This window comes from Wolffia australiana, chromosome 18 (genome assembly GCF_029677425.1).
Source record: "Wolffia australiana isolate 7733 chromosome 18, ASM2967742v1".
In the NCBI taxonomy this organism is placed as follows: domain Eukaryota; kingdom Viridiplantae; phylum Streptophyta; class Magnoliopsida; order Alismatales; family Araceae; genus Wolffia; species Wolffia australiana.
In genome coordinates, this window is record NC_135852.1 from 3,730,381 (window position 1) to 3,742,109 (window position 11,729).

The following is an 11,729-nucleotide window of genomic DNA, read 5'->3' on the forward strand; positions in this document are numbered from 1 at the left end:
AGATAAAGATAGAGATAGAGATAGATAGAGAGAGAGAGAGAGAGAGAGGGAGAGAGAGAGAGATAGAGATAGATAGAGCGAGAGAGAAGAGAGAGAGGGGGAGAGAGAGGAGAGAGAGCGAGAGAGGGAGGGAGAAAGAGAGGGAGAGAGAGAGAGGGAGAGAGAGAGAGAGGGAGAGAGAGAGAGAGAGAGAGAGAGAGAGAGAGAGAGAGAGAGAGAGAGAGAGAGAGAGAGAGAGAGAGAGAGAGAGAGAGAGAGAGAGAGAGAGAGAGAGAGAGAGAGAGAGAGAGAGAGAGAGAGAGAGAGAGAGAGAGAGAGAGAGAGAGAGAGAGAGAGAGAGAGAGAGAGAGAGAGAGAGAGAGAGAGAGAGAGAGAGAGAGAGAGAGAGAGAGAGAGAGAGAGAGAGAGAGGCCCAAAACTTCTTTTTGGGCCTCTTGGGTCCCAAAACAGAGATCGAAAAACCATGGGAAATTCTCTCACGCAGTCTTCTAGATATTTCCATTCTGGAGGGGCAAGCATTGAGTACTGACTTCGTTTACCACTAAAGAGGGGATTTCAACAACTCTGGTGGCGTTCACCGGCTACTCCGGTCATTGAATCTCCGAGATTACCGGTTAAGCCGGTCATCGAAGTCGGCACCGTCGTCTCCTTTTCTTGCTCTTGGATACCCTTCACCAGCGAAAGATAAATTTCAGGCAGGGATCGTAGCTTTCGGATAAAAGGGGCGAAAATAGAGCCCGGCACGAGGTTTTGGCAGCGGATCTCCTTCACTCTGTAAGTTCATGCTACAATCTTTGAACGCAGCACGATTCTATTCTTCAAGACGCCGAAAGGGTTATCAAGAACCGACCGCGGTTTTGTCTGGGAGGTTGCATTTCATTGATCCTGTTCTGGGTTTTCTTAAAGAAGGTGTTTTTGCTGTGGATTTCTCGTTTTCTTAAATGTTTTTCGTCTTTTCTTGTTTGGTTTTTTGGATAAGATGCATTTGGCTTGTTTTGTATCTTTGATGATCCTTGGTTAGGTTTTTGCGCTAGCCCTATTCGATGCATTTTGTTGATTCTGATCTGGGGTTTCCGTAGGAAAGTATTCGTCTTTTTTTATTTAGTTTTTTTTTTTTGGGAAGATGCGTTCGGGTTGTTTTATCTTGTTTATGATTCTTGGTTAGGGTATTGGGAAAACTCGATTAACTGGATTGGTTGGTCTGTTTGTGGATTCTGTGATCTTGCTTCGGCGGCGAAGGGGCTGACTTTTCCTCTTCCCGGAAGAACTAGGGCTTCCTTTCTCTTAGTCACGAGTCAAATCATCGTTTTCTTGTTCGACTCTGTGTACCGTCTTTCGAAATATTCTACAAGCTTGAAGTTTGATATTCGCTCTCTAGTCTGCTTTTTTTCCGTTTCAGCCCTCTTCTCATGTTTCTGTATGCATTTTCATCAAAATTTTCTCATACCCGTTCATTTCAGGTCAGCTGACAAGGAAAACAACCATCTTTGTTCAAAACAAACGCAAAAAAAATGAGGGTTTCGTCTGGCCCGGTGTATTCCATGAAGTGAAAAATCAAACTCTGCTTTGACCTGGGCAGATCTTGAACACCGACATCGTCCCACAAATCTTCAAATTTTCTTCTTCAACCGGGAAGAAGATGGTCTGATCCTCACCCCTAGTGAAGAAGAACCGGCTGCCTATTCCTCTACTGGGACATGAATCGGGTTGTCCTCAACAGCGCTGCAAACTCATCCGCCCCCAGCGTCGGCGCGAGCTCGCTCGTCACGGATGCGAACTCGTCTCTCTCGGCGGGGCCCCACCTTCAGAGGAGCGCCAGTATCAACACAGAATCCTACCTCCGGCTGCCCGCCTCGCCCATGTCCTTCTCCTCCAACAACATCTCCATGGACGGCTCGTCGATGGTGCAACAGAGCTCCCTCCAAGACCCAATGCAGAAGCCCGGCGCGTCGACCGCCACGTCCCAGTCGACGTCTCAGGAAGGAGGAAACATGTTCCAGCTGCAGAAGAAGGCGAGAATCGACGTGCGGCACGACGACGTAATGCAGCAGCAGGTGATGCAGCAGCTGTTGCAGAGGCAGGATTCCTTGCAGATGAATCCTCAGATGCAGACTCTTATTCAACAGAGGTTGTTTCAACAGCGACAGCAGCAGCATCAACAGCAGATGTTGCAATCGTTGCCGCCGATGCAACGCGCGCAAATTCAGCAGCAACAACAACAGCAGCAATTGCGGCAGCAGCTCCAACAGCAGATGATGCAGGGGTCGCCGCACTTGAGAAGACCGTTGGATAGCGGTGTTTGCTCTCGCCGTCTTATGCAATACCTCTACCATCAGCGCCATAGACCGCCGGTGAGCTTAACGGTTTCGATTGATCGGGGCTCTGCACATTCCCATGGTTGACGTGTGCTGTTGATATTGATGTTAATTTTTGATTGAGGGTTCGATATTTTTGGGTGTTGTAGTAGTTGATGAAATTTTCCTTCATGGTTATTTGTCCTCAACTATGCTGAAGACGTCGAACAATGTCGTCGTCCGCATCAATGAGGTTGATGTTGATGTTGATGATCAAGCTCTTGGCAGTGTTTGGCACATTCTTTTAACGTTGATACACATTCCAATGATTGACATGTGCTGTTGATTTCTGATTGAGTGTTCGACATTTTTGGGTGTCTTAGTAGTTGATAAAATTTTCCTTCATGGTTATTTGTCCTCAACTATGCTGAAGACGTCTAACAATGTCGTCGTCCTCGTCAATGAGGTTGATGTTGATGATCAAGCTCTTGGTAGTGTTTGGCAGATTCTTTTAACGTTGATACACATTCCAATGATTGATATGTGCTGTTGATATTGATGTTGATTTTTGATTGAGGGTTTGACATTTTTGGGTGCCATAGTAGTTGATGAAATTTTCCTTCAAGGTTATTTGTCCTCAACTATGCTGAAGACGCCGAACAATGTCGTCGTCCTCATCAATGAGGTTTAATGAGTTTGAGGATGACGTCGATGTTGATGATCAAGCCTTTGGTAGTGTTTGGCACATCCTTTTAACGCTGATTATGAAAATTGACTGGCAAACGGTTGGATATTCAATGAAAAGTGTCAACTATATCTCTGGCACTTTTAATTTTTACTTAAGTTTTTTACTGAGTCTTGTCAAGCCAATGTTGACGTGGATAGATCACACTGACAGTAGATGGCAGGGGTGCTGAACACTAGTTCTTGGTTGTCTCTGATGGCTGATTTTGTTAAACGGGTTTTTTTTCTCCCAGGACAACAATATTCTTTACTGGAGAAAGTTTGTGACGGAGTACTTCACTCCGAGGGCGAAGAAGAGGTGGTGTTTGTCGCTCTACGAGAACGTCGGGAACCATGCCCTTGGCATCTTTCCACAATCGGCCATGGTTAGTCTTCTTCTTTCTTCTCTCTTTCAGTGTTTATGTCACTCACTTTTCATTGATTGAATCTTTTTTTCTTCTTCATTTTCTCTTATTATTTGCTTATTTGTTGCAGGACGTGTGGCATTGCGAGATATGCACGTCAAAGTCTGGCAAAGGGTTTGGTTAGTTCACGTTATTTTCTTTATTTTTTTCTTTTTAACCTTTTACATCTCTAAGTTTTTGGGATGTTGCTTGGGCAGAGGCGTCTTTCGAAGTTCTTCCCAGGCTTAATAAGATCAAGTTTGACAGCGGCGTCGTAGATGAACTTCTATTCCTTGACATGCCTCATGAACAAAGACTGCCCTCTGGAATCTTGTTGTTGGAATATGCCAAGGTAACTCAGCAAACCGTCTATGATCATCTGCGAGTTGTTCGCGAGGGACAGTTGCGCATCAAATTCACCCCTGATCTGAAGGTTTGAGCTGAACCCCCTTCTTGATCTTATTCTTGAATCATGTTTTTATTTAAACGTATTGTAACGTTTTGATCTTCAGATATTATCTTGGGATTTCTGTGCCAGACGGCATGATGAGCTTCTTCCTCGCAGACTGGTAGCCCCGCAGGTATTATCAAAAAATTTATCTATTAGTCTCTTCTATCTTTGTATGCTTCTCTCTATCACCAAAATAGATTCAACAATCTGTAAAAAAAATGTGTTATAACCTTGAGCCTACATCGAATCCTCTTGTTTTCATTGGATCTTTGTTTTACCAAGGACTCATCGATTTATTTATTTTGATGAAACCAAGGACTCTTCTAATTTCCTGGTCTATATCTATCTGTCGATCTATTTACCTACCTACTTATATATGTATCTATCTTATCCCGCTTTCTTCGCATTTACCAATTACAATTTTATTTTCCCTGAGTTATTTTTTATTTGTTTGGAATGTTGGGCTTCTACTGAGAATTTTGTTTTTTCATAATTATATTCAGGTAAGTCAATTGGTGCAAGTGGCCCAGAAATACCATGCTACTATGACTGAAAATGGATCATCTGGTGTCTCTCCGCAAGACCTGCATACTAGTTGCAACTCGTGAGTCGTTAGCCTCAGTCATTGTCATATTACTTTTATAAACTCGGCGTGATAGATTTTGACCATCCCTACTATATCAATGAGGGCTCTATAGTTCTTTACATTATCATGTCATGGCGTGAGACCATTATCTAACATTTCTATTGATAATTCGAAATACGATTTCTTCTTAGGTTTATGGCCGCCACCCGCCAGCTGACGAGAAATCTGGATATTCAGTCGCTGAACGAGTTGGGGTTTTCAAAAAGATACGTTAGATGTTTACAGGTAATCAAGCAGAGTTATAACTTCAACATTTTTCAAAAAGATATTTATCTTTTCATCGACTTTGTCCAACTTTCCAGATATCCGAGGTCTTGAATTCCATGAAAGATCTGATCGATTTCAGCCGCGATCACAAGATGGGGCCGATCGGTAATTTTGATTTAGAAAATGAAAAAAAGAAGTTTTTGGTCACCCAGTCGAGTAATCTTTTGCGCTATATCTTCATCAGAGAGTTTGAAGAGCTACCCTCGCCACGTGTCGGCCCGACCCCAGAACCAGAGGATGCAGGCGGCCGAACAGCTGCTCAACTCCCCATCACCGGGCAACCCGAATGCCGCCGCCCTGAGCAAGATCATGGCTGTCCATCCCTCGCTGAACGACCACATGATGAACCCCGGCAACAGCAACGACAACAACCTCTCGAGCATTCGCGCCGCTGCGGCCGCCGCGGCCGCCGCCGGCGGCGGCCACGATTCCATGTCGTTGACCAACTACCAGTCCTTGCTGAGGCAGAACTCGATCAACCCAAACCCAAATGCCCTACAAGGAGACATGGTATGCGGAAACTACGGCAGCGCTGGCAGCGGTGGCGTCGGCCTGAGCCCACTCCACCAGTCCCCCGTCGCCTTCCAGAACCCCGCCGGCACACTTAAGAACACGTCGGTCAATTACTTGCTCGGGTCGCACCAGCGGCCGCCCCCGCAAATGGCCAACAACCCGGCGCTGCCGCAGGCGACACAGCAGCAGCAACAAGTCATACAGCAGCTGCTGCAGGAGATGATGGGCGGCAGCCGCGGATCAGTGGGGGTCAACGGTCCTCCGATAAGCGGCATCCCGGAGGATGCATTCAGTACGGGCGTGGCGGGTATCTACCAGGGGCGGGCCGCAGCGGCAGCTGCAGTCGGCGCTGTGCAGAACATGAGCTTCAGCAACGGCGGCGGCAACACAAACTCGAACACCAACGGTATGGGCGGGATGATGATGAGCAGGAACAGCAGCTTCAAGTCGATCTCGAGCAGCCCGTCTCCGATGGGAGGCGGCGGTTACGGCATGAGGTCAGCAGACGCGTCGCCGACGGTCAACCTCCCCGACCTGGTGCATGAGATTTCCCGGGAGTTCGGAGAGAACGGGTTGATGTCTGGGGACGGAGGCGCCGACATGGGCGGCTACGGCGGGGGCAAGTCATAAAAGATTATTTTTCGCAGGAAAGAAGAAGCTCTAAAATTGTACAGTAGTATTGACCTCGGAACATTGTCTTATCCCTGATGTGGCAAAGATTCCTGTAAATAATCCCCAGCTGGCCAATTCCCCCATCTCTGTTATTTGACTTCTTTTTAAGACTTTGACACTTCCCATATAATTGTGTTAAGGAGACTGATGTGGGTTCAGAGGAACTCGTCCTCGTCAGAGTCAACTCCGCCGCTGCCGCTGCCACCGTCGTTGAGGTCGTTGTCGTAAGGGACATTTCTGAGGAAAGCATGTAGAAGAGTGGCCCTCTGCCTCATCTGGCGCATGCGCTCTGCGAATGAGAGCCAGCCGGAGTAGCCCTCTGCCTTGCTCTCCCCTGGCAGTGTCGCCGTCTCCCTGCCGCTTGCCATTGTTACCTCCTCCGGGTAATACCAGAGCTCTGCCTCTCCATCGGCATTGATAGAATCGACGTCGAATTCGGGGAAGAGCAGGTTGCCGATCACCCTCACATGACACACACTGCAGCAACCCCCACCAATGGAGTCATTCTTAAAATAAAATAATGGTGATCGTTTTCCGCTCGGCTTACAATCTCATTTGTAAGCAAAAAATATTGCACAATTTTGAACAAAACCGATGAATTCTTCTTCCTTTCGTGTTAAGTATCATAACTATCTTCTATTATTTGGTCCAATGATTATAGATGGAAAAAGAATTAATCGGCTTTGATGCAGTCTTCAATTGATTAGAAGATTGGACCAAATACTAAAGGATGCTTAAACTTATACCCCCTACCACTGAAAGATGAATGAATTGTTAGTAAACCAAACTATTTCAAATTCTGAAATTAAACCGACTACATCTTTTGGTTGTAGGAATTTATTTGGCCTAATCTTCTAACCATTAAAAGTTTGGATAAAATCCTGTGTAATTCTTCTTCTGACGGTAGTTTTAGAGGTGAGCATATTCGGTTTTTGTTCATTTTTACGAAGAGAAAGGTGGATATTGGGGAATAGAAGCGACGTACCAAATATAGTAAAGATTATCCATTTCTTGTTGCTGTACTCTTCCCAGAAGCTCAATCTGCAGTACACCGCCGATGCAGAGAACGGGCCTCGGGAGCTTGAATGATTGCAAGGCGTTCACCTGAAGAAGAAATACTGAAATTTCCGCAAAAATGAACAAAACAACGAAACTCATATCATCTACCAGATCGGTGGATTATCAAGCCAAATCACCTCTTAGGGTTCATTTTGCTTATAACAACTCAAATGTCAAGATTTGCCGACTCAAAAACACACAATGTGTAAATCTGAGAAGGGATTGGCGATCTGATCAGATAGCCTGGATCGAGGTTGGACTTGGATGATCAACCAGACGATACGACTGAACAATGATCCTCATCAATCGGACCAAGTTGGCCAATCCGATCCAGAGGACCATTTTAACGATAAGGTTTTGACTGACCCTATACCATCTTGAGTAAAACTGCGACTTAAGATGAATTTTAAATCGTCTGCACCATCCAAAACGCTGGAGAAACAAAAGTCAAGAATAAACTAATGAAACCCATCACACTTAAATAACTTATAGATGAACACAACCAAATCGTGTTTTTGTGTTCGGAGTCGGCCAAAAAAAAAGACACATGCCTTTAGTCCAAACCAAAAGCATGAGTTTAGATGCGGGAGCAATCAAGATTTTAGTTTATCACACCGCCCTAATCAAAAAACGTCAACCCGAGAAGGTTCCGGGTTTGGATCCGAGTGAAAGAGTTGATTAAATAGAACTGACTTGATCAATGATCAAATCGGGCAGAATCAATCTATCGACTTGGCTCAATCCCAGATCGGACCCAGTCAGCCGATCTGATTTGAGGGGGCATTAGACGATCAATTCCAATCGTCACAATCCCGATCAATCAGCACCAAGTCAGTTGATCCTGCTGTGAGGGCCATTAGACCCATCAGGATTGCGCCAACCCTGACATCAAATACTATCAACATTGTTTCTGTGGTCGGAAAGAAAACCATCTCGAATAAAACAGCTAAATAAATGAATATTAAATCACCTGTTCCATCTGAAACACCGGAGAAATGTAAGTCCAAGCAAAATCATTCAAAGATGTCTGCTCCCCTCCAAAACAAACGGAAGGAATTATCATATCCGGTCCTTCTGTCTTCGGTTTAGAATACCCGATCTTAAATCGCACTGCTTTTGCAGAATAAATGGGATCTCCATACTGAAAATAGGCTGAAAAAAAGGTCACGGTTAAAACTGACTCACAAAAGCTTCACTTCTCAACTTAGGCAGGATGTTGAACCTTGGATTTGAACCTAAAAAGGATGTTAGGATCAAGAGCTATCCAGCCGAGATACCACTACAGTTTTTTAGCGCAGTTGGCAAGCAATTGATCCTAAAAAGCAGTGCTATTTTTTGCTATTTGTGTTCAACAGCAACACAAATAGCAAAAAATCAGAGAATATAATCAACCCAAGGAGTTTAAAAAAAAAAAGATAATCAACCCAAGGAACTGACCTTGGAAAGGCCAACTTTTAAAAGCTATAGCTGATACTACGGATACTACTGCATTTCTCAACTTACGAGGGATGTTGAACATGAGATTTGAACCCTCTACCTTGGTTCTGATACCGCGTTAAGATCAAGAGCTTACTAACTGTGCTAAAAGCTAAAATTCATCCACAGATGGCATTTCTCGGCAACTGAAAGAACAAAAAAAATCTGAAAATACAGTTAATCCAAAGAACTAACCTTGGAAAGGCCGCAACTTTATCTCGTGAATCACACACAGCCTTGAGCTCAGCGTGTAAATGAGCGTCTCTGGGGCTTCAGGGTCTCTCGATCCGGCGCTGGACCAATAAGATGGCGTCAAGTGAATCCTATCAGAAGGTTCAAGAGTGTTTTCAATGCTCTCATCCGGATAATTATCAGTGCTCGAAGCGCTGACGGGATCTAACAAAATTTCCCTTCCTGATTCCGTGCACATGATTCGCCGAACTAAGCAGGTATATATTCTGTGCTCTCTGAGATAGTCTTCCCAGTTCACTGAACTTCCACAGACTATCTCCGCTGTACTATCACTCGAGCTTCTTACTTCAATGATGCGGGTCAGATTGGACACCTCTGGAAACATTCTCAGACACAAGTTCTTACAGAACCCATTCATGACGACTGGATAAGAAAAAGGATGGACAAATCTCTTAGGTATCCACAAAAACAAGAAAAAGTGGGTAAAGTGAGGAGATGAAGAAATGTATTCTTTATCGGGAGGGCAGTTACATGATAGAAGTTGTATGGATTAAAGGCTACGACAATCTTTACAAAAAGAAATCGTAGCAAAGAAGTTTTGTAAAAGCATTGACCCAAATCGAAGCAAAGAAGTCAAGGAATACATAAGATATTTCATGGGATATCAGTAATATGATAATAGCTGAGGCAAAATTTCCCCGAAGAATTTATACAGATGCAATTGCCCAAAAACTCTACCGGAATTCTAATGGTGTCTCGTTCATTCTTCATCATCCATGACCCATCCACACGATTAATAGAGACTTCAAGCAAAAATACGGTTTCTTTGGATAATGTACACTCCCCAATTCAGAAGGCGAAATCGCAAAACAATTAAGACGGCCCCCTTCAAAACTAAACCTGGAAAAACCGCAAGATAGGGCGTCGATTCTTAGAAAAATAGAACACCAAATACCCGTGGATCGAATAAAAAAGGTATTTTAAACATTTTTCACTCCCAAAAAAAGAAGACCCTCACCGAAGCGCCGCCAGGCGCGAGAAACGGAGCAAGCGCGGGCGATGTCAGCGGGATCATCGAGACGGCTGAGAACGACGGACGAGGTGTCGACTCCGAGTAGTCGAAGAAAGTCGAATCGGTCGCCGGAATCGGCGGCCTGCGGCGAATTCTCTCCCATCGCTTCCTCGCCAAGGAACTGGCGATTCTCTTCGTTGAGAGATTGCGAATCAACAACAGGCCTGAACATCCGATGAAGATCACAGATCCGTAGACTGGATTGCCGATCTTCCGATAGGAATCCAGATCAACATGAACGTTCAACCTGGGAGAAGATCACGCTTGTAGAGAGAAGAGAGAGAAAGAACAGAGAGACAGAGAGAGAGAACGAGCGAGGGAGAGAGAGAGAGAGCGGTTAAATAGGGTGCGGAGAGGCACACCGCCTGTGATGACGGGACGCGTCCTTCGTATCCGTCCCGTCCCGTCCCGTCCCGCCCCGTCTTGTTATATATACACTTTTAAAAAAAAGGGTCTATATTATATGTCTTTAAAAAATAATATAGACATATAGTTCCACTTCTTCCCGCTCTTTCGTTACTCTCTCTCTCGCCGTCGTCGCTGCCGCCGCCGCCCCCTTCCAGCGCAGGTATCGCTCTCTCTCTCTCTCTCTATCTATCTATACACACATATATATATATATATATATATCTCTCTCTCGCTATCTCTCTCTTTTTCTCCCTCTCTCTCTATCTCTTTCTATTTATCTCTCTATCTCTATCTATTCATCTCTCTATTTTTCTCTCTCTATCTCCATCTATTCATCTTTCTATTTTTCTCTCTCTCTATCTCTATATATTCATCTTTCTATTTTTCTCTCTCTCTATCTCTATCTATTCATCTTTCTATTTTTCTCTCTCTATCTCCATCTATTCATCTTTCTATTTTTCTCTCTCTATCTCCATCTATTCATCTTTCTATTTTTCTCTCTCTCTATCTCTATCTATTCATCCTTCTATTTTTTCCTCTCTCTCTCTCTCTCTATCTCTATCTATTCATCTCTCTATTTTTTCTCTCTATCTCTATATATTCATCTTTCTATTTTTCTCTATCTCTATCTCTATCTATTCATCTTTCTATTTTTCTCTCTCTATCTCCATCTATTCATCTTTCTATTTTTCTCTCTCTATCTCTATCTATTCATCTCTCTATTTTTCTCTCTCTATCTCTATCTATTCATCTTTCTATTTTCTCTCTCTATCTCTATCTATTCATCTTTCTATTTTCTCTCTCTATCTCTATCTATTCATCTTTCTATTTTTCTCTCTCTATCTCTATCTATTCATCTTTCTATTTTTCTCTCTCTATCTCTATCTATTCATCTTTCTATTTTCTCTCTCTATCTCTATCTATTCATCTTTCTATTTTTCTCTCTCTCTATCTCTATCTATTCATCTCTCTGTTTCTCTCTCTCTCTATCTTTCTCTCTATCTCAATCTCTCCCTCTCTCCCCAAATCTCTTTCTCAATCTCTCCCTCTCTCCCCAGATCTCTATCTCTATCTCTATCTCTCTCTCTCTCTACCTCTTTCTCTCTCTATATCTCTCTCACCAGGAAACAGAACACTTATGAGTATTCTCTGAATTCAATTGAATGTTAATCGCAATGGATGGGTATCTTATCGTTCTGTTCCTGAATGAAGTGTTTTGTTCCTGAAGGTGTAAAAAGTGAACTTTGGAATAAACTTTGGCTACAAATGTCGTGCATTGCTGCCCTTTTGGCTGATTGTAGAAATATGTGGTTTAATCGAAATTATTCATCTCATCTTATCTCTCTCTCTCCCTCTCTTCTCTCTAAGTTTGCTTTTTTTCTTGTTGGATGATGTGTTTGGAAATATCCCATAACTTTCCATTGTCTTCCATGGATATTGATTTACTTTTTACCATCTGTCACGGTCTATTCCGTCTAGTACGCCCACTAAGGGCATTCTCGTCTTGCATTTCCCTTTAAATATGTAGCCCTCCTCGTCGGACGTCAGGACA

The 11,729-nt window shown here is 43.8% G+C and overlaps 2 protein-coding genes across 4 annotated transcripts; one reads left to right on the plus strand and one right to left on the minus strand.

Annotated features, from left to right (window-relative positions):
• Window positions 1-616: 616 nt before the first annotated feature.
• On the plus strand, window positions 617-6,100 carry LOC144715145 (putative transcriptional regulator SLK2). 3 transcript variants are annotated; one of them, XM_078590042.1, is made up of 10 exons: window positions 617-774; window positions 1,461-2,351; window positions 3,272-3,403; window positions 3,513-3,561; window positions 3,640-3,854; window positions 3,934-4,002; window positions 4,376-4,476; window positions 4,650-4,743; window positions 4,821-4,890; window positions 4,970-6,100. In XM_078590042.1, exons 2-10 carry the CDS (start codon window positions 1,698-1,700, stop codon window positions 5,926-5,928), a joined length of 2,343 nt encoding a protein of 780 aa, XP_078446168.1. In that variant the 5' UTR covers window positions 617-774; window positions 1,461-1,697; the 3' UTR covers window positions 5,929-6,100. The 3 variants fall into 3 exon arrangements, with proteins under 3 accessions (XP_078446168.1, XP_078446169.1, XP_078446170.1); XM_078590043.1 differs by having other exon boundaries at window positions 725-868; XM_078590044.1 differs by lacking the exon at window positions 617-774 and adding an exon at window positions 790-909.
• Window positions 5,922-10,084, minus strand: LOC144715146 (F-box family protein). Its single transcript, XM_078590045.1, has 5 exons — window positions 9,716-10,084; window positions 8,701-9,120; window positions 8,000-8,181; window positions 6,956-7,074; window positions 5,922-6,447 (listed from the first exon to the last, which is right to left on the minus strand). Exons 1-5 carry the CDS (start codon window positions 9,939-9,941, stop codon window positions 6,126-6,128), a joined length of 1,269 nt encoding a protein of 422 aa, XP_078446171.1. The 5' UTR covers window positions 9,942-10,084; the 3' UTR covers window positions 5,922-6,125.
• Between the last annotated feature and the right edge of the window lie 1,645 nt (window positions 10,085-11,729).